Source organism: Balaenoptera ricei, chromosome X (genome assembly GCF_028023285.1).
Source record: "Balaenoptera ricei isolate mBalRic1 chromosome X, mBalRic1.hap2, whole genome shotgun sequence".
NCBI classification, from domain to species: domain Eukaryota; kingdom Metazoa; phylum Chordata; class Mammalia; order Artiodactyla; family Balaenopteridae; genus Balaenoptera; species Balaenoptera ricei.
In genome coordinates this window covers 37,611,432-37,632,530 of record NC_082660.1, presented here as the reverse complement: position 1 = coordinate 37,632,530, position 21,099 = coordinate 37,611,432, and the positions used below count along the sequence as shown (strand labels likewise).

At 45.3% G+C, this 21,099-nt stretch overlaps 1 protein-coding gene across 1 annotated transcript; it reads left to right on the top strand.

The window, feature by feature from the left end:
- The first annotated feature begins 984 nt into the window (after positions 1–984).
- On the top strand, positions 985–21,099 carry CXHXorf38 (chromosome X CXorf38 homolog). The gene is made up of 7 exons (XM_059911384.1): positions 985–1,235; positions 1,397–1,531; positions 7,659–7,778; positions 8,972–9,121; positions 9,419–9,598; positions 17,400–17,562; positions 18,170–21,099. Exons 1-6 carry the CDS (start codon positions 1,020–1,022, stop codon positions 17,559–17,561), a joined length of 963 nt encoding a protein of 320 aa, XP_059767367.1. The 5' UTR covers positions 985–1,019; the 3' UTR covers position 17,562; positions 18,170–21,099.

The following is a 21,099-nucleotide window of genomic DNA, read 5'->3' as shown; positions in this document are numbered from 1 at the left end:
TTGCTGAGATCAAATTAAGATTGCTTAAGATCAAAGAGCTAAGAAGCAGCATTTTGAGTCCAAGGCTAACACTCCTGAATACTGCCACTTTGCTGTGAAACAGAAAGTCAGGGGAAGGCTTCAATGTTTAGACTCTTCCCTCAGAGCCTTTTGACTACACACAATTTTAAAATGTTTTCCAAGCTCAAGAAGCTCACTAAAAGCAACTAAAATTGAGATGACCTCTTGTCATTTGGAGTTGACAAGCCATCGCCTTCTGACCCTCATGGCACTTATTTGGAACTTAACTCAGATTACCTTATGCAAGGAGCTCTAATTATCATATGACCAAGAGTACTAAATCATCTAAGCTCAATGCTTCAAGACCATGGTGGAAGAAGTCCTCATCCCACTCGAGGCGATGCAGCCCTCCAGAATCCGGGTGATGTGTCGTCCGTCCTGTTTGCCTCTGCTAGGTAGCCCAATGGCGGATGTTTTTGAGCTTTGTGTCGCCTTGGCACACCGCAGGCGCATAACAGGTGCGCGGTGCAGACAGCCAACGGTCAAATTTCACTAATGTCCAGATAGGCTACAGCCAACCTGCGGGCTTAGGATCCAGTTAGGTAAACTTTCTAGAATTGTATAACGCAAGGAACATAAGTAATTCAAGAACTGTGTCTTGAGCACCCTCTTACACCTCTACAATAAAAAAAACCACAAAACAGGAGCACAGGCTTCAGGAGAGGGAGCCCAATCGTTGGCTGGCGAGGTCTCAGTTTAAGGGAACAGAGTAGAGGCTTCCTGGGCGAGCACCAGACAAAGTACATAACGCGTCGTTCGTCATCTAAGACGGGGGTGGGGCCGACGTGCCCCGGAAACTAGAACTCCCTGCCGCCTGGCGGTTGGGGGAATCCGGGGCGCCTTCGGGCGGGGCCACGCCCATAGGGCCGCCGTCGCCTCGGGCGCGCCCAGGCTTCCGCGCCTGCGCACTACCGTCCGCCCCGCCCCTCGCTCCGTGGCCCCGCGGGCTGGGTCCCGGCATGGTTCTCTCTGAGCTGGCCGCGCGCCTCAACTGCGCCGAGTACAAGAACTGGGTGAAGGCGGGTCACTGCCTGCTGCTGCTACGCGGCTGCTTGCAGGGCTTCGTCGGCCGCGAGGTGCTCGCCTTCCACCGCAGCCTGCTCGCCGCCGCCCCCGGCCTGGGCCCCCGCGCCGCCTGCCGCAGCGGCTCGCGGTGCAGCCCGCGCGCCCGCCAGGTGAGCACCCGGCCCGGGGTCTTGACCGTCGCCCCTCACCCCGTCCGCGGGCGCAGGGTCTCGTGCCCTCCCCGGAGCCGGGCCGACCGCCGTGCCTGGGGTTCAGATGCCCAGACGCCGCCCCTCCCTCCCGGGCCCCTCCTCACCGCCGCCCCCTGTAGTTTCAGCCTCAGTGTCAGGTGTGCGCAGAGTGGAAACGGGAGATTTTGAAACATCACACCAGCAGAAATGGAGACGTCCACTGGGGAAACTGCCGGCCGGTCCGCTGGCCGGTCGACGCCTGGGAGGTGGCCAAGGTAAGCACCTGCGGTCGGGAGGGTAGGAGGAGTTGGCCCACCAGGTAGGAGTTTCCTGGAGCCCGGGGCGTCTGTTGGGTCTGTGTGGGAGCTGGGGCCCCATAAACAGATGCAGAGAGAGATTGGGCTTTTGATCTAGGGTGTAGTGTCTAGGCGGCTCAGGGCTGTTATATCGGACCCCAACGCAGCTTAGTAAAGTAGAAGATTTCAACAAGAGACGCTGGGTCAAGATGTAGAGCGAGCATCATGGGCACAGGCACAGAGGGAGAAGCAGGCAAGGCGTTTTGAGGGTAGGCTCCCTGAGTAGCTCACTTTGTCTGTAGGGTGCCATGAGGATGGCAGAATAAGCCAAGGGAAGTTGGGGCTAAGATAGAAAGGACCTTAAGTGCCTAGCTAAGGAGTAAAACTTTGGGGAGGTAGGGGTGGGGTAGGCAGCCAGATAAAAGGGGACTCTTCGGCCCGTTTTCGGATCTTGGCGATGTGACTTACTAGCTGGGCTGATTGAAGAATTTTTTTTGACTTTTTGATATGTGCCAGAAGCCCAGTAGGAGGGGGGTAGGGGGAGTCGAAGTAGCCTCCTAACACAAATTCGCCTCTGGAGTCAGTCTACGTGCTAGTTACCAGCAGGCACAAGCTTGGTGCCTGGGAAGCAGGGATCAGAATCTCCGCTCAGCTGCTGTGGTGCACCATTGGGCCAGCCTCTGTTCCCTAACCTCAAAAATGAGGAAGTTGGACTATATCGGTGGCCCCCAGACTTTTGGCTATCGTGGTCCAGTAAACCCACCATACCCTCTCTCCCTCTTGTTTGTTGCTGCCATAGAATTGCCAACTTTTGCTTTTACTTAGAAAAGAAAAAAACTTAAAACTCTACCCTTTGCTATGACCGTCCCTCACCTGTTTGTTTTCTGTCGCTGCTTTCATACCCTCAGAATCCTCTTGAAGCCCATGCCACCTGTTTCTGCCACTCTTTCCCTTCTTCATTGCCGTCACCCGCAGACCTAGTCCAACCACATGTGTATATTCTCTCTCCAAGCTGGACTCCCCACTCGAGCATCCTGTGATCCTCTCGACCTCAGCCTCCCACTTGCATACTTACACCCGGACTGTGTCAGCACAGGGAGCTGCGGTGTCCAACATCCTGCTTGCCCTCGGCGTACTTATTCAACCCGCCCCCACCTCTGCCCCACCCCTCGTCCCTCTCCAGCGTCCACAGCTCTGAGGCTTCCACTGCTTTCCCAATCCCCAGCAGCCTCTGCCCTCCCAGCTTCCTTTGCTTCCTCAGCCAGCCCAGATTCCACAGTCCATCATTCTGTTCAGTCCCTTGCAGTTGTCTCGGTCTTCTTCCTCCTTTCTCTGCACTTGCCAGGCTCAGCTCCAGCCCTGATGACACCACACCTGCTGCTCTGGGGAAGAATCTTTCGAGGGATCTTTCGCTTTCAGTTCTTGATCACGAGCCCAGCAGTCTGGCCCTGTCTCTCCGTAGCCTCCTGTTCCCGGAGACAACTGTTGCTGCCTCTCCTCCGCCGAGCTCCCACTCCTGTTCCCCCACCTGCAATCCCAGCTGCTAACCTTGCTCTCGCTTTCTTATCTTTTTACCAGACCTACCGACCTACCTCCATGTGCACCATCTTCTTCCTTCTGCTACAAAGGAGGAAGGGCGTCTCTCCTCTTACCGCCCTGTCCCTCCACTTGAGTGTTGGACCTTATCCCCTCCCACCTGCCCAAGGACTTTGAGTCTCCACTCTTCCGACCTCCCTGCTTACTCCCATCACCATACAAATAGCCTTAGTACTGCCTTGGTTTATTCAATTTTTTAAAAAAAGAGATTCAGTATAGAGTTAATATATGACTTAGCAGTGCCAGTCCTAGGTACGTACCTGATGAAGTGGAAACGTGTCCACACAAAAACCTGTTCACGAATGTTCATAGCCGTACTCTTCACAATAGCCAAGAGGTGGAAACAACACACATGTCCATCAACTGATGAATGGATAACCAAAATGTGGTCTATCCATACAATGGGATATTATTTAGCCATAAAAAGGAATGAAGTATTGATACATGCTACAGTATTGCATGAACCTTGAAAACATTATGCTAAGTGAAAGAAGCCAGTCATATATTGTATGATTCCATTTATATGAAATGTCTAGAATAGCCAAATCTATAGAGGCAGAAAGTAGATTAGTGGTTGCCAGGGCCTGAAGGAGAGAGGGGGCAATAGCTAATGGGTAGAGGGTTTCTTTTTGGGGTGATGAAAATGTCCTAAAATTGTGGTGATAGTTGTGCAGCTCTGTGAATATACTGAAAACCACTAAACTGTAAATGCTTAATTTTTTTATTGAGGTGTAATTGACTATAATGTTATATTAATTTCAGGTATACAACATAATGATTCGATATTTATATACTTTGTGAAATGATCACCACAATAAGTCTAGTTAATGTCCACTACCATGTGTGGTTGCAAATTTTTTTTTCTTGTGATGAGAACTTTCAAGATCTACTCTCTTAGCAACTTTCAAATACTGCAGTACAGTATTATTAACTATAGTCACCATGCTGTGGATTACATCCCCAGGACTTATTTATTTTATAACTGGAAGTCGGTGCCTTTTGACCCCCTTCACCTATTTTGCCCACTCCTCCACCCCCCACCTCTGGCAACCACCAGTCTGTTCTCTGCATCTGCGAGCTCGGGTTTTTGTTTTAGGTTCCACGAATAAGTGAGATCATATGGTATTTGTCTTTCTCTGTCTGACTTATTTCACTTAGCATAATGCCCTCAAGATCCATCCATGTCATCACAAAGAAAGGTGTACTTTATTTATTTTTTTAGCCATATTATTACATTTTATTTTATTCATTGAAAATAAATAATTATCAATGAATCCTTTCTAGATTTTCTAGTTTCCCAAAGTTCCCTGTATTCACATTCTTTTTTTTTCACACACAAACACTGTATTTTATTTTTACAAGAGATAAATAAACTGACACCAAGCATTGTAAATGGATGACCACAACAAAAGCAACAGTGATTGCAATTACCAAACATGAGACACACTCAGACTATGTCATAATATTGACATTCAGTCCAGTAATCCTCCACTGTAACAGCTCCTTTACTTTGCAGTGATAATTGATTTGTATATTTTTTGCTTCTGAGTCCTTGTGGGATTTTTTTTTTTAATTCAAACAGAAAGTCACAAAAATTATAATCATCCTCATCAGTTCACTCAGTCCCATGTAATTAATTTTTTTTTCATCTTGATATTTTGTTAGCACTTTTATGAATTCATCAGTTTTCCATTAGAGTTCTGAAAATGCTTATTCATTCAGTTCAGTAGTATAGTCAGTTACCAGAAACCTGTACTTGTCAGAGTCTTTTCCATGAAGAACTGTGTACTTTAAATGGGTGAATTATATGGTATGTGAATTACATCTTAATAAAGCTTTAAAAAAAAATTGAGTGAATACTTGGAAAATAAAATTTGAAAAGAAAGAAAAACTTCCTTCATCCATTCCGTCCAGCTGTCTTCCCATTTCTCTAACTGCCTCCCATATACATACCCAGTAGAACTTCTCAAAAAGTGCTTTATGCCTAATTCTCTTTTCAGGGTTCATGCAGGTCCCGTTGACTCTTCAACCCACTGCCCTCTGGCTTCTGCCCCGCCACTCCACTGCATGTCTTGTCAGGGGCACGCGTGACCTTCAGTTCTCTGGCCTCGTCCTTCCTACCTCTCAGATATTCGGCACTGCCGCACTGCCGGCCACTCTTCTTGAGACAGCCCTGGCTTTGTGACAGCCTCCCCTCCTGGGTTTCCTCCTGTCTCCCCGGCTCCTCCTTAGCCTCCTTCTGAGTGTCGGTTGGCCTTCCTCGGGCCTTTTCTGTCCCTCCCCACCCCGCCTTCTCCCCTGGTGATACTGCCCAGGCCCGTGGAGTGAAATATTAAATACTACGTTTCTGCTGCCGGCTCCCAGATTCGTACCCCTAGCTCTGCACTCTTCTGCGCTCTGGAGGCCCATACCCAGCTGCTACTTGATGCCTCCACTGGATCACCTCCTGGGTACTTCGTCTTTACTTCTCAAGCAGGACTCTTCATCTCTCCCCGCCAGCCTGCGCCCATGTCCCACCACCAACTACCTACAATCATTCTTGCTTCATCTGTTTCCCCCCACCACCCCTCTCATTTGTACGAGCAAATTATTTTTGGAATCCTCCTCGCCATCTGTACATCACAGCTCTCGCCCCCTCTCCTGCCAGCTTCCCACCTGGCCACCTCTGTTGCTCTGCTCACCCCTGGTTGGTCCTTCACACAGCAGGATGTGCGGTCTTCATGTGGGAATCAGATCGCTTTCTTCCTTTGCCCAAAACCCTTGGATGGCTTCCCAATGTCCTTAGAATAAACTCCAAACTCCTTGTCAAGGCCAGTAAGGCCCAGCATGTTCTGGCCCCTGTTTATTTCTCCAACCTTGTCTCCTGCTACTCAGTGAAGAGACAGGAGGGAGTAGTGAGAGGCAATAACGTGTGTTTCTCACCCAGTGCTTGTCACATACGGAACCTGGCGGTAGGCGATACCATTTTAAGAAACAGCTTTCAGAGGCAAGGAGGCGGCAGAGCCTCTATGTCGGCTTCTGGTTCTGAGGAAAGGAAAGAAGTACTAGAATAAAACCTTGACGTGGGAGAGACAGGTTTATATTGGTGAGAAAATGCCAGACTGGACATACCTTGTAATGGGAAAGAAAAACTCTGCTTGGTTTTGAGGCAACTAAGGCCCCTCCCACTTTGGATGTTCCTCTCAGCCACAGTTGGAATAAGCAGTGTTTCTTTTCTTCTTCTTTTTTTCCTCTATTGCGTCAATTTAGTTTGCCCGTGATACATTAGTTAAGTTCTTTGTTAACATTTGTAACATCCATAATCTACTTCTTTCAGCGGGTTGGCCAGAGACAGTGATGGTCTTGGCTACTGTACCTTTTGATAGGGGCCATTCAGTGTGTGTAGAATTCTTCTCAATTACGTGAGGCCGAGGTGTGTGATTCTACCACCATCAGGAACAGAGCCCTGACTCTCCTTGGGGGGTGTCGGCTCATACCACGTGCCTTTTTCAGAATAGCACCATGACCAGCCCTGTAGGAAGGTCTCTTTTTTTAGAGTTCTTTTTTTGCGAGTCATTTTTCATATGTCATCTCTTCTAGTCCCTTGGCAGGAATGTACTCTTGAGCTTCGTAGCTTGGTAAAGTTGTTGCCTTCAGATGTAAATTTGGAAATACTTCAGGAAAGAAATATGCCCAAGCCTTGCTATGACACCATTTGGGGGGGGTACACACCATAAAGTGCTACAAAAGGCAAGCTCATGCTAGAATGAGGCCATTCTGTTGTATCTAGTATCTCAAACCCTGGGACCCCGTCTGTAACGCCTGTGTAGGTCCTGCTCACCTTGCACCATCAGCATAATAATTGCCAACATTTGTGACCTGTGTATTAGCATGTGGCAGGCACCGTGCAAGTGCTTTACCCGCATTAACTCATTTAATTCCCGAAACATCCTTCAAGGTAGATGAGGACAGTTAGCCCCCATTTACTGATGAGGAATCCGAGGATAGGTAACTTGCCCAAGGTCATACAGTTGACAAGTGGCACAGCTGGGATTTGCACCCCAGCTCTGTCGCATTCCAAAGCCCAGACTCTTAACTTTCTACTACCATACTGAACTTTCTCGAGTAATTTTAAAGTGTCCACTTGGGAATAACTATTACTTTTAAATCTTCTTGAACAACTCAGCCACTGAAACTTCAGTAAGGAAAAGAAAAGGGTGCTTTCTACCCCTGCCTCCTGCTTATATGCCATTAAGAAAGGACAATTAGGTCAAGCGTATAAGTGTCTCTAATAGCAAGTGGACAGATAGAGCAACTCTTCAGTTATTGCCCTGGGCTGAGGCTTGGCTGCCGCACTGTTTCCCGACTTGTGTTTTGGACTCATGAGGCTCTAACTTGAAACCCCAGTAAGAGAGTTGCAGTCATCATTTGCGGAACAGGCACATAACATTTGTCCCACTAGCCCCATATAGATAGATGTCTCCTAGGGTCGGAGGAGACTCAGGTGCCCCTTGGGCCTCCCCTGCTGCAGGCCTTCATGCCCCGAGGACTGGCAGACAAAACACGACCCGAGGAATGTGACGCGGTTGCTCTTCTAAGTCTCATCAACTCCTGTGATCACTTCGAGGTTGATCGAAAGAAAGTCACAGAGGTAAGAACTGTCAGACTGAAAAGCAGACAGAGTCGGTGGGGTGGGTACTGTGAAGACCAGCCAGGAGCCACACCCCGTGCTGCTAAAGCAGCCGTGTGGGCAGAGCTCACGGCTCTCCCCAGACAGTGGTGTGCGAAGGAGTTAGACTTTGGTCCACAGTTGTCATCGCTGAGCAGGCAAGCAGGGCTCACATCACATGCACCTTCTGTGATGTCCCAGAACCCCTGTGTGAATGCAGGCGGGAGACTGACCCTTCCACCCTCCCCTGTTGAACTTTTCCAACAACCTGCTGTTGCACTGTTTGCCACTAAATCGACGAGCCTCAAATTTCTCTTCCCTGTTCTGCCATAAACAGAAGCAAAGTAATCTTCCACATTAAAAAAAAAACAAATGCAGGGTAATGCGTCATTCTGTCCATTGGATGCCAGCATTTGAATCCTGCCCTTCTCAAAGCTCATTGGCTAAACAGTTGCAAGACCAATTTACCTAGAACTGAAGAAAATAGAAACACTAATGGATAAACAGTGTCAGAACAGATCGCTACGCTTGTCAGACTTCCTCTGGGAGATTTAGACTATCTCCGTTTCACCAGAGAACAGCTCTGGCACATTTGTTACTCTAAGGATCCTTGAAAAGGGTATATAGCATACCTCGATTATTTATAATATGTAGAGAAAATGCATGTGTATTTTGCTAGCATGCCAGCAGCTGAAAGGACTGAGAATCCTTTATCATCAGCAGACTCAAAAACTATCACAGTATAAAATCAACCCCTTTGGTAGCTTTTAACCAAGAGTGTACAAGACTTGGCATGAATTATATATTAAAAGATTTTTGCATTGTCTGCTTCGGCCTTTGGGTATTCTCAGAGCCAGTAGCCAATAGTCTTGCTCTTTGGCAGGTGGTTTTAAGTTAGGGCATTTGGGGGATTGTGCGAGAGATACCCACCCAGCCACAAGATTTCAAGGACTAATGACAGTTGTAGGCTTGTTTGTATTTCTTACCCCAATTAATTTATTCAAGTGGCCGGGGGTTGAACATCCCCCTCGAGCCTTGACAGCACCTGCAGGCCGCACACTTGTGGATTTTAGAATTAACAAGGCCTTTCAACAGTCTTTCTCTGGAACTACAAAATCTCAGTTTACCCCACTATTGGCCTTTGAAGGCTTTTCTCTTTTTTTGTCTTTCTGTAGGTGATTAAGTGTCGTAACGAGATCATGCACTCTTCAGAGATGAAAGTGTCTTCTGTGTGGCTTCGAGATTTTCAGATGAAGATCCAAAATTTTCTGAATGAATTTAAGAATATCCCAGAGATTGTGGCGGTATACTCCCAAATAGAAAAGGTATAAAATCACATTTAACAGTTCAGGCATAAAGAACTAAGGGGGGAAAAAAAGGAACCACAGTCACTCATTTAGAATTTGAAGCTTATTAGATTTAAACAAAATTCTAGAATGTAAGCAGGGGAACAATATTGATATGAAGTCAGAATTGTGATTGGGCTGAGCAGCTTTTCTGTGGTCACGGGATGTTATTAGAATGGATCCAGTCAAATTCTTTGAGTAACCGAGTAGAATATCTTTTTTTTTTTTGGAATATCTTTTACATTCAATCAGTTCATATATTCGGTAACCCAACAGCTGTTGACATCTGACTGGGCTGTTTACATCCCTGAGGAAGATCAGCCAGATGGGTGTGACTATGAAACAGGAGTTTACCTGAGTGAGCAACAAGTAAACGAGATAGAGATGGAATTACTAAAGGAAAAACTTCAAGAGCTATATCTTCAAGCAAAAGGACAAGAGGTGTTGCCTGAAGAGGTAAAAAAAAAAAAAAAAAAGCATTATATCCTCTGTGTGAGTAAACAAAACAAAGAAAGGCACCAGGGAGGAAGAGTAGCACATTTTAACTTATTAACGGTTACGTTTCTGCTTTAAAAGTCAAATAATTTCCAGAAATGGATATTCTTTTGGCACAGATTACTGTTACCCTTAAACAAATGTTTTCACTCCATCAGCAAACATTTGGGTGCCTAATATGTGCCACAGAGTGGAAGACCACAGGAAGGGCGACCACAGAATCCTGAACCGCAGGCTCCTGCGAGTGTCTGCAGCTCAGAGGGGGGATTGCAGAAAAAGGCTTTGCTGAGAAGGCGCTGTTGAGCTGGGACTAAGAATGAAATCAGAGTTCGGCAAATTGGCAAGAGCAGAAGAGCATTCTTGGCAGAAGGCATTTGAAAGACTAGCCTGGGCCAGACAGTGACGAGGCGAGCGTAGGAGGGAGGTATGGTCGGATGTGAGGGTGGTCAGGTAGGTCGAAGCCGTATTTTGAAAGGTCTTCTATGCCTCACTATGGGGCTTGGACCTTATTCCCAAAAAGCAGTTGGGAGCCAACAGAGGTTTTAAATCAAGAGAGAGTAAATGAATAGATCAGATAGGGCTTTTAGAAAGTGACGTCTTAATGGCACTTGGAGGTTGGAGACGAGCCAGGAGGCTCTTGCAGTTGTGTGAGGGTGAGAGAAAGAGGACAGAAGCTAGAGGTGTGGGGGAGGAGCCGGGTGCTGGAGGCACTACTGGGGCCGAGCTGACGGCTTTTAACCCCTCCTTCGCCGCCTCCTGCCAGCCCCGAGCCACGCCCCAAGTAATCTAACCAGCCACTGCGAGCTGACGGCTCGCAGTGGCTGGTTAGATTACTTGGGGCGTGGCTCGGGGCTGGCAGGAGGCGGCGAAGGAGGGGTTAAAGGATTCTAGCTCAGGACACTGCAAGCTAATGATCGTCTCAAGTACAGGAGATATGAGTCCCCTTTGTTACATGCAAGATATTAAAAAAAACTAACAGTAGTAGAATTATATTTTGGTAAGGTTCAGAAATAGCCCAGCACTTGCTGGATTAGAATTCCAGATTCCCAGGATGTCTTGGACAGATCATTTTACCTCTCCATTCTACCTTGTCCGAGGAAAGTAGTTTTACTGGCTACCTCGTGAAACACAGCGTGTTTTAATACAAAGTGTGTATTTCATTTTTTAGGCCATGCTCCGTACTGGTCCATATGCCTATGTTAACTTCTGACCTTGACCCAGGTGCTTCACTCAGCTTGATGAGCTCCTTTAGCACAGGGACTGGGTACCAGTGGTTTGGGGGGTGCACCCACCCTGGCACACCATAGGTATTTAAAGTGACGAATAAGGCTGTTAAAGCTGTTTTCTAAATCCATCTGTTTCATCTGGCTTTATTTTTTTTTTTTTAATTTTCAAAAAATATTTATTTGTTTGGCTGCATTGGGTCTTAGTTGCGGCGTGCGGGCTCTTTTAGTTGCGGCATGTGGGATCTAGTTCCCTGACCAGGGAGCGAACCCAGGCCCCCTGCATTGTGAGTGCGGAGTCTTAGCCACTGGACCACCAGGGAAGTCCCTCATCTGGCTTTACTTTAAAATGCCATTAGAACCATCCCAAGTTTTCCTTCCGCTGCTCTTTTTAAAAGCAGAGTCAGAGGACAGAAGAAAACCGGGGGATCAGGCTCATGGTCCCTGAGTCATCAGAAATTCTCTCCTCTTTCTTGAGGGAGCTGCAGTTCTTTTCCTGTTTGTGTAACAAAGAGCAAAATGCATCAGTAGCAACACGCTGAAGCCAGGAGTCTCTGCAAGGTGGGAGCGGGAAGGGACCCTGGTAATACCCTGCTTTATAGCGACCCTAAGGGGCAGGCGCTGATGGGCTCAAGGCCTCACGGCTGGGGTATGAGGGCTGGCCCGGGGGTCTTCCCGCTCTGGCCCTGGGCCTGCCTTCCCACGTGCCGTGCAGCAGCTCTCATGTCACCGAGCAGCTAGCAATTGTAAATTTCGACCCTTCATTATCTGTGTTTTACAGAGAGGAAATTGGGGTTAATTGGCTTGTCCTCTGAGTCCCAAAGTCTCTAGATAAAGGTGATAAATTCTCGTTTTTCATGCTTTCTGTTCAGTGGACCGTGGCATTTCTCTTGATATTTCAGTTGATCAAAATGTAAGTTCGGATTGATTGGCACGTTATCTTTGAGAAGCTGAAGGATGGCTTTCCACGATGTGTGGAACAGACCTCTTTTGAAAGTTCAGCACCAAACACGATTATTCATGTTCTTTTGGGTTAGTCTCCAAAGTCAGAGGATTTGATAAACCAAATTTCAGTGACTCTAAAGCACTATGAATTGCAAGACACACCATTAATTCAGTCACTTGTAAGAAAAAAAAAATGCTGCCAATTTACTGTAAGACACTATCAATGGTAAGGTGCATTCTCATTCGAGATGTTAAAATATGAAAAAAATGTGCAATTAGGAATCAAGAAATGCAGTGGTTGTATTATGACCACGGCACTTATTCTGTGAATGTTTAGCAAGACCTGTTTCTGGTGTTCATTAAAACAGCAGGGCTCGGGTTGGAAAGCCAAGTTGAGAAGAAATGGTTAATGGTGGTGATTTAGTACGACAGTCCCCCCAAAGGCATCAAGGAGCACGGGAGTGAGTGCCAGGGACCACGAAGCAGAGAGAGCTCATCATCTCCATTCTTTTCTGTCCAATTGGCGAGCCTTAATGATAAATAACGTTATAAAAGGGGGCTCCCATTAAAATACACTGTGCGTGCATAACTGTGATTGTAAAATGCGGTCCGCCTCGGAGCCAAATGGGAGCAGCAGCTGCCACCCAAGAGCCCTTCACATACGCCTGCCGGCCCTTGGTGCTCTGTTAGGATCTGGGGGGTTCAAAATTCAGCCGAAGAACATTGAGCGCAGTAAGTGGCTAAAAAACATGCAGAGAACTTGCACATTCTTTAAAATCATTACTGATTTCTTAAACCCTGGTTGGGGGGGTGGCGCTTTCAGGGGGAAACTCAGGGAGAAAGTGACAGAATGCAGTCGAGGCAGGGAAAGGAGGGAAGTGACACTCCATTGGTTATAGTGCAGATTTATTTCATGAGTGAGTGCCTACTACTTGCCAGGCGCAGTTCTAGAAGCTCGGCGTGCATCAGTGAACAAAACAGACGGTAACCGGTCAGCATAATAAGTAATGACGCGGCGAGGTAGAAGGAGGAGGACTGTGTGCAGCAGGGTGTGGGGCTCAGGAGTGGCCGAATGGGGGTGGGGGCTGGGCCGCGTGGGGTGGCCAGGCAGGCCCCTCTGGGAGGCTGAGACTTAGCCATACCGTGCAGGAGGGGCGGAGCAGCCGTGTGCGCTTCTGGAGGAGGAGCACTCGGGCGGAGGGCAGGGCAAGCTAAGCAGGGTGGCTGGAGTGCGGTGAGGAGCTGAGAGAACGGAAGCCTTGTGGGCCGTCGGGAGGGTCCGGGCTCTTCCTCCTGAGACGGCAGCCACACTGAGTTCTGAGCAGCAGAACCATGAAGGGAGCACGCTGGCCGCCGTGTGGAGGATGCAGGGCCGGGGGCCAACGATGGAAGCAGGGAGACATTAGGAGGCTGCCGCAGGTACCAGGTCAGAGAGGTGGTGGTTCAGACCAGGGTGGAAGGGTGAAGAGTAGAGGTGGTGAGAAGGGGGGCACGTGTGGTGTGTGAGAGAAGGAAAGGCGTCAAAGACACGTCCAAGGGTTTTGGCTTAAGTGCCTGGCAGTATGGAGGCGCTAAGCATCTTTTGCCTAGAACAGTGCCTGCCTGGCACATAGTAGACTCTCGGTACACTTTTGTTAAATGATTGTTGGAAGGGAGGAATGTACCAGACACAGTGCTAGGTGCTTTTAGTAGATTATTTCTAATCCTCACAGGAATGCTTGGTGGCGTTGGTGTCATCATCCTATATTTGCATATATGGAAGTAAGCTCAGAGAGATCAAGTGTCTTGCCCAAAGTCACACAGCTAGTTAAGTGGCAAAGCTGGGCTTCAATATCCAAGTCTGTCTGACTATTTTTCTAGCACTTTGTTTTTCCATCTTTACTTCCTTTTCCCATTTAACATATAAATGTGCACAAGCCTTCCCCATTCTTAATAAATTTTTTTAAAAACTCCTTTTGACTCTTTCTCCTCCCCACAAGCTAAAATAATCACCCCTCTTGAGCACATTTCAAGAGCAGAGAGGGTCGGGAGGTGACAGCACAAAGGATCATAGCTCCCAAGTCATCAAATGAGAAGGTCTATGGGAAGGGAGGACCCCACTCCATCTTGCAGGGTATGTGTGGTGCACAGACCAGGCCGGCATGGTCTCGGGCATCTGATGGGAACCAAGGAATGGGAAGAACCCTGGGGTGCATCTAGAGCACCCAGCACAGGCAGTGAGTGCTAACGGTGCAGTACCCGCAATTACTAATGTACACTGTGAATTATGTCATTGATGTAATCTTCATTTCACGTTTTTATGGTTTCCAGATTTATTATTTAAAGCCCAGGTATCTTTCAGGAGCTGTAGGCTTGTTTCTAGCCATGTAATAAACAGCTCCAGCTGAAGGGCACATCCCCATCTACCTAGTAACCTATCTGAAGACCTCTGGTCATCCTCAGCTCCACCCTGGCCCTCCCTGTTCCCTGTTCATCCTGGCCACAAGCCCTAGCCAGTCTTCCCTTCCCTCCCATCCCTGGCAGCCATCGTTCTGCAACCGACCGTCTCATTCGCTGGCATCACAATAACCTGGTGCCTGCTTAGGTTCTGCCCTAGCCCTACTGCACCAGAGTCAATTGTGTACATCTCTAAAGTTTAAGAACCACCACTCTGCTAAGAGTAGGGTACTCCACCACTTTCCTTCGTTAGATGTCGATCATCTTGACTTAGCTTGGAATTGGGGGTCCCTCATTTTAAACAATTCACCACACCCCAAAATATTAATAACTCTCTTCTTTGTAATAAGCACAGTGACCAGTGAGGGTATCCTTGGATAAGCCGAGTGAAAACACTTCCGTGGTACTATTCTAAGAATACATGCTTTTATTAGTTTAAATGTCAGGAAGTATGTTACTGGTGGGAGTTTAAATTGGTATAGCCTCTAGAGATGACAGTTTTGGCAAAATCTATTAACATTAAAACAGAAAACTCTATCAATTAAAACTGCATTCCACTTCTAAAAACAGATCCTACAAATAGCCTGTCACTTTATGCAAAATGACACATGTCCCAGGTTAGTTACTGCAGCAGTATTTCTCTTAGCAGAAGGTTTGAAATAATATGTTAATATATGAGACATCCATAACTGAAAAACTATTCAGCCATTAAAAAAAATAACGAGGCCACGCTTTATAATCTGATATAGAAAAAAAATCAGTTGAAGAACAGTGTCTAATATGCTGCCATTTGTGTTTTTAAAAATGTGTATGTGCCAATTATGTCTCAAAGCTGAAATTTTAAAAAGGTGTGCACATATATACATATATGCTCACGTGTAAATGCATGGAATATCTCTGGAAGAGACAAGAAACTTCATTGTGGTCACCTTTAAGAGGAGCTGGGTGACTGGGGACAGGATGTGGAAGAGGACCAACTTCTTACGTTGTACCCTGTGTTCATCTTGAATTTTGTACCAGTATATTTATTACTAGTAAATATGTATGTATATTTTATAAATATTGAATAGTAATAAATGTACATATGTATACATATTTACTAGTAATAAAGGTGTACAAAATTCAAAATGAAAGAGCATTATATGTAAGTGTATACATTTGTGTATATGTGTGTGTATATACATATGTGTATGTGTAAATGTATTTAATCATAATAAATGGGTACAAAATTCAAAATGAAAGGGCTTTATTTTATTTTTATATATACATATATGTGTATGTGTATGTATACGTATGTGCGTATATATGTGTATACACACACACACACACACACACACACACATAGGTATAGACATATAGCCCTTTCGTACAAATGCAGGAAGTTTTACAGCAAAAAAAAAAATCATCTTTTAAAATTTTTTTCCAGTTTTATTGAGATATAATTGACATACAGCACTGTATAAGTTCAAGGTATACAGCATAATGATTTGACTTACATATATCGTGAAATGATGACCACAATAAGTTTAGTTAACGTCTGTCATCTCGTATAGATACCAAAAAAAGGAAAAAAATGTTTTTTACCTTGTGATAAGAATGCTTAAGATTTACTCACTTAACAACTTTCAAATATACCATACAGCAGTGTTAACTATTGTCATTGTGTTGTACATTACATCCCTAGTACTTATTTATATTGTAAACTGGAAGTTTGTACCTTTTGACCACCTTCATCCAATTCCCTATTCCCACCTCTGGTAACTGCAAATTTGATCTCTTTTTATATGAGTTTATTTTTTTGTTTTTGTTTTAGATTCCACATATAAGTGAGATCATACAATATCTGTCTCTCTCTGTTTGACTTAACTTAGCATAACGCCCTCTGGGTCCATCCATGTTGTCTCGAATGGTAGGATTTTCGTCTTTTTTATGGCCAAGTAATATTCCATTGTATATATATATACCACATCTTCTTTACCCATTCATCTGTTGATGGACCCTCACGTTGTTTCCTTGTCTTAGCTATTGTGAATAATGCTGCTAATTAACATGGAGATGCAGATATCTCTTCAGCATGGTGTTTTTGTTTTCTTCAGATATATTCCCAGAAGTAGAATTTCTAGATCACCTGGTAGTTCCTTTTTTAAGTTTTTGAGGATCCTCTATACTGTTTTCCAGAGTGGCTACACCAATTTACATTCCCACCAACAGTGTACGAGGGTTCCCTTTTCTCCACATCCTCGCCAACATTTGTTACCTCTTTCTGATGATGACTGTTCTTTTTTTTTGGCCGTGCCGCATGGCTTGTGGGATCTTAGTTCCCCAACCAGGGATTGAACCCGGGCCTTTGGCAGTGAGAGTGTGGAGTCCTAACCACTGGACCGCCAGGGGATTCTCGATGATGACCATTCTAACAGGTGTGAGGTGATACCTCATTGTGGTTTTAATTTTCATTCCTCTGACGATTAATGATGTTGAGCACCTTTTCCTGTACCTGTTGGCCATTTGTATGTCTTCTTTGGGAAAATGTCTATTCAGATCCTTTGCCCATTTTTTAATTGGGTTGTCTGTTTTTTTTGCTATTGAATTGTGTGAGTTCTTTTTATATATATATGTGTGTGTGTATACATATATATATGTATAATTTTTTTTTTTTTGGCTGCGTTGGGTCTTTGTTGCTGCGCACAGGCTTTCTCTAGTTGTGGCGAGCGGGGGCTACTCTTCCTTGTGGTGCGCGGGCTTCTCACTGCAGTGGCTTCTCTTGTTGAGGAGCATGGGCCCTAGAGCGCGCGGGCTTTAGCAGTTGTGGCTCGAGGGCTCTAGAGCGCAGGCTCAGTAGTTGTGGAGCACGGGCCCAGTTGCCCCGCGGCATGTGGAATCTTCCCGGACCAGGGATCAAACCCGTGTCCCTTGCACTGGCAGGCGGATTCTTAACCACTGCGCCACCAGGGAAGTCCCTCTTTATATATTTTGGATATTAACCCCTAAAAGCAAAAAATTTTAAGGAGACAAGCAAACACTCCCTTGTGTGGCCCCAGAACCAGCTATTGGTAGACACATGAACAGGAGCCAGTCTTGGAGCTAGTAAGTTTTTCATCTGAATTTCAAGTCTGCTATAAAATTATCTAAGCTGTGCATTGTATGGTTTCTTCTTACAGATCTTAAATCAACTGGAAGTGGTGAAAGAATTTCTGAGAAACAACGAGGATCTTAGAAATGGTCTTACAGAAGATATGCAGAAGTTAGACAGCCTCCATCAACAGCCTCAAAAACTGGATTCGAAGGAACCTAGGGCACAGACACCTGAAGGGAAGGCCTGAAGTGAGTTTAAGCATATGATAGTAAATAAGGACAGAATAGCCTCATCTCTTTAATGTCTGTTCTCTTAGGTAAGGCCATAACACACATAGTCTCATCTGAAGTTCCCCTATGTCCTTATTATTTGAAAGAAAGGACACGGAGCTTTGTGCTCTTTCTAATTGATGGTTCTCACATCTGTGAATTAGTTCAAGATAAAACTCCCTGTCAGCTTTGTTTAGTCAAGTATACCTGAAGTCATTGGTCTAGTCTTAAATGAATCAACTTTATGACATAATCAAGAAGCATTTCAGCCCTAAAGTGATGCCAGTGATGCCTCACTCTTAGCCGTGGCATGAATAATAGCAATTTGTTGATTTTCATAAGAAAAACTTGTTGGAACTTCCCTGGTGGTCCAGCGGTTAAGACTCCGCGCTCCCAATGCAGGGGGCCCGGGTTCGATCCCTGGTCAGGGAACTAGGTCCCACATGCCACAACTAAGACCCAGTGCAGCCAAATAAATAAATTAACTAATTAATTTTTAAAAATACTTGTTAAAATAAGTAACTATGTTCAGTATTTTACTTTTTTACCCCAAATGAAGACAGTGAATTATTTTCTTTTATTTTAGGTTGACCTTCAACAAAAATCAGGCATGTTCTGTGAAAGTCAGCTGGGCTTCCATCTCAGCCATCCTTTTCTGTGCAAAAGGGAAAACTTACCCAAGTACTCCACTCAAACAAAAAGGAATTTGTGTCATCTTTTCCTGGACTTTCCTTTAACTCTTTGGGAGTTTTTTTTTTTTTTACATTCCTAAACTTGGTGTTATGTGATCTGTACCAGCCAAAAAATATTAGATACTCTTGTGCCAAACTTGCTGTCATCCGGGCTTTTTTGTTTGTTTTTTGGGTTTTGTTTTTGGTTTTGTTTTGCTGTTTAAAAGGTGAGATTCTTTTCTGGTCCTAAAACTCTAACTGCTTAAACACTAAAGGCTGTGTTCGGCCAGGCCTGTGTGAAGGGCCACGCAGAGTTCTCTGCCCACTGGCACGCAAGTCCTGTGCCCACACCCTTGCCTGAAAGTCTCATTCATGAGGATGCCCAAGGGTGGGCTGTGATGTACATGTTGAGATATAAATCCTTTTTGCCAGCAGGCAAGGAAAAAATGTGCCCGAAAGGCCATTTTCTAGCCATTTCCAGTTAGTACAGAACTGTTACTACCTGTTTCTGGTAGCTTGAGGCAGTAGGACAAAGAGGTGGGCTGGAGAACACAGTAACTTGACTGACCAAAGCAGGGGGAGGGCCCAGGCCAGCATCACAAGCAGGCATGTCTGGGAAAGTTTTGAGGTTGCTGGCTTGTTTATGGCACTCTTAAGAAAAGTCAGCCTTGGTGGCAGTCACAGCTCTTCCGGTTCAGTTATAACCTGAGTGCCCAGCACAAGGCCTGGCCCTTGCGTGCTCAATGAATATTCATTAACTGAAGGGTCAACTGATAGCTTAGAGGTATTCATAGACGCAAATGTTAGTTACACTGTTAACTAAGCCTTGTCCTTTGTTATGAGATTGAGGAATGAAATTTTAATATTCTTATGGAAGTTCAAAGATACCATTTTCTTTCAGCAAATTCACAAATTCATTCATACTTCCTTATTCCTTTTACCCAAAAAGTCATACACTTTTGACTTTGTCCTGTTTGTTTCCTAAACTGCAAAACCCCTGTCCCATTGTATGCAGTGGTCTGTGGGATCAGCTTTACCCTCACCTCCCCCTACCTCTGCTCATTTCCAAAGCCAGCAGTACTGAACTGGGCCTTGTCGCCCCTGGACCTTGAGGGACAGAATTGCCACATTCCCCACTGCCTGGAGGAAGTGCTTCCGTTTTGAGCCCAGGTGAAGCCCTGCTCCTTTGCTTACTCAGCTGCCCAGCAAGGATGTGATTTTTAGAGAATGGGGGTGGGGGGATGTATTTTTACCCTGAAATGCATTTAATGTAGTTCTGTAAAACCTGGATGAATGCAAATGTGCCTGTGACTTCCTGCTTTCATCTTTCCTGCTACTATTTGGTCTTTAATCTTACATTTTCTTTCTCCCTTCATTTCATGGAGTTCCTTTAGAAGACTTCAATAGTAAAGTAACAATTTTCTTTCATCTTGCAACTTCCCGCAAACTAAGAAACTTCATGAAATATTTCCTAGTTTCTACATGTAAGATAACAAAACTTGGGATCAAATTAAATCTTGATTCACTAACCAATTTAAGATCTGATTTCTCACCTTAGGAACTTTGGATTATGAACACTTTCATTTCATACCTCTTGTATCTATTTAGCTTTTCCTTATCTACCCAAGAAACGTTTATCAAGTATCAACCACATGCCAGGCACTGAAGTTGATGCAAATGGAGGATATGTAAGGTATGGACAGTGGTATGTGAGCTGTCATCTTACTGGATTTATTGTCTGCTCTGATGAATTAAAGATACTGTTCAGGGAATTCCCTGGCGGTCCAGTGATTAGGACTCAATACTCTCACTCAACTGCCGGGGCCCGGGTTCGATCCCTGGTCGGGGAACTAAGATCCCACAAGGCGGGAGGTGCGGCCAAAAAAAAAAAAAAAAAGATATTGAAAGATATTGTTCAGAAAACATTATTCTGTCAACATTTAATTCCATTAAAATTGAAACGAAGATAGGAAGACATGCCTGGAGGGGGCTTTAAAGCAAACATAGCTTTAAAGCAAACACAGCTTTAAGACTTCCATGGTGGCGCAGTGGTTAAGAATCCGCCTGCCAATGCAGGGGACACAGGTTCGAGCCCTGGTCCGGGAAGATCCCGCATGCCGCAGAGCAACTAAGCCCGCGAGCCACAACTACTGAAGCCTGAGCACCTAGAGCCCATGCTCCACAAAAGGAGAAGCCACTGCAATGAGAAGCCTGCACACCACAACAAAGAGTAGCCCCCACTCGCCGCAACTAGAGAAAAGCCCATGCGCAGCAACGAAGACCCAATGCAGCCAAAACTATAATAAATAAATAAATTTATTTTTTTTAAAAAAACACTGTAATTAAAAATAGCAAACATAGCTTTAAAGGTTGATCCAGGGACATCAACCCTGTGGGACTCTCTCCCACAGATCTGTGCACGTGGGCACAGGGCATGGACAAAAGGGTGTTCACAGCAGCCTTGGCAGGCAGCCATCGAGAGAGGACTGGTTAAATAATCACAGCACATCCATGCTACCGAGTATTATGCAACTGTTAAAAAAGGCTACAATGCCATGATAGGGAATGACGTGTAAGACATTAGATAGAAAAGCAGAATGTGTAACAATGCATAGCATGCTATAAAACTGTGGTATTTTCAAATAACAGGGGTCTGAAAAGTTGTGTACTTTTCCCAAGCTTTTTTGCCATGTTACCGCTGACAAAGGAATTGGGGTCGAATTTGGCTTTTCTAGTTTTTGCACGCGCGTATGAAATTTTTACAACAAAGCTGCACTCCTGTAGTTTGAAAACTTTTCATTCAAATTTTGAATTTCAAAATAATAGACATAAATTCAAACTGCAA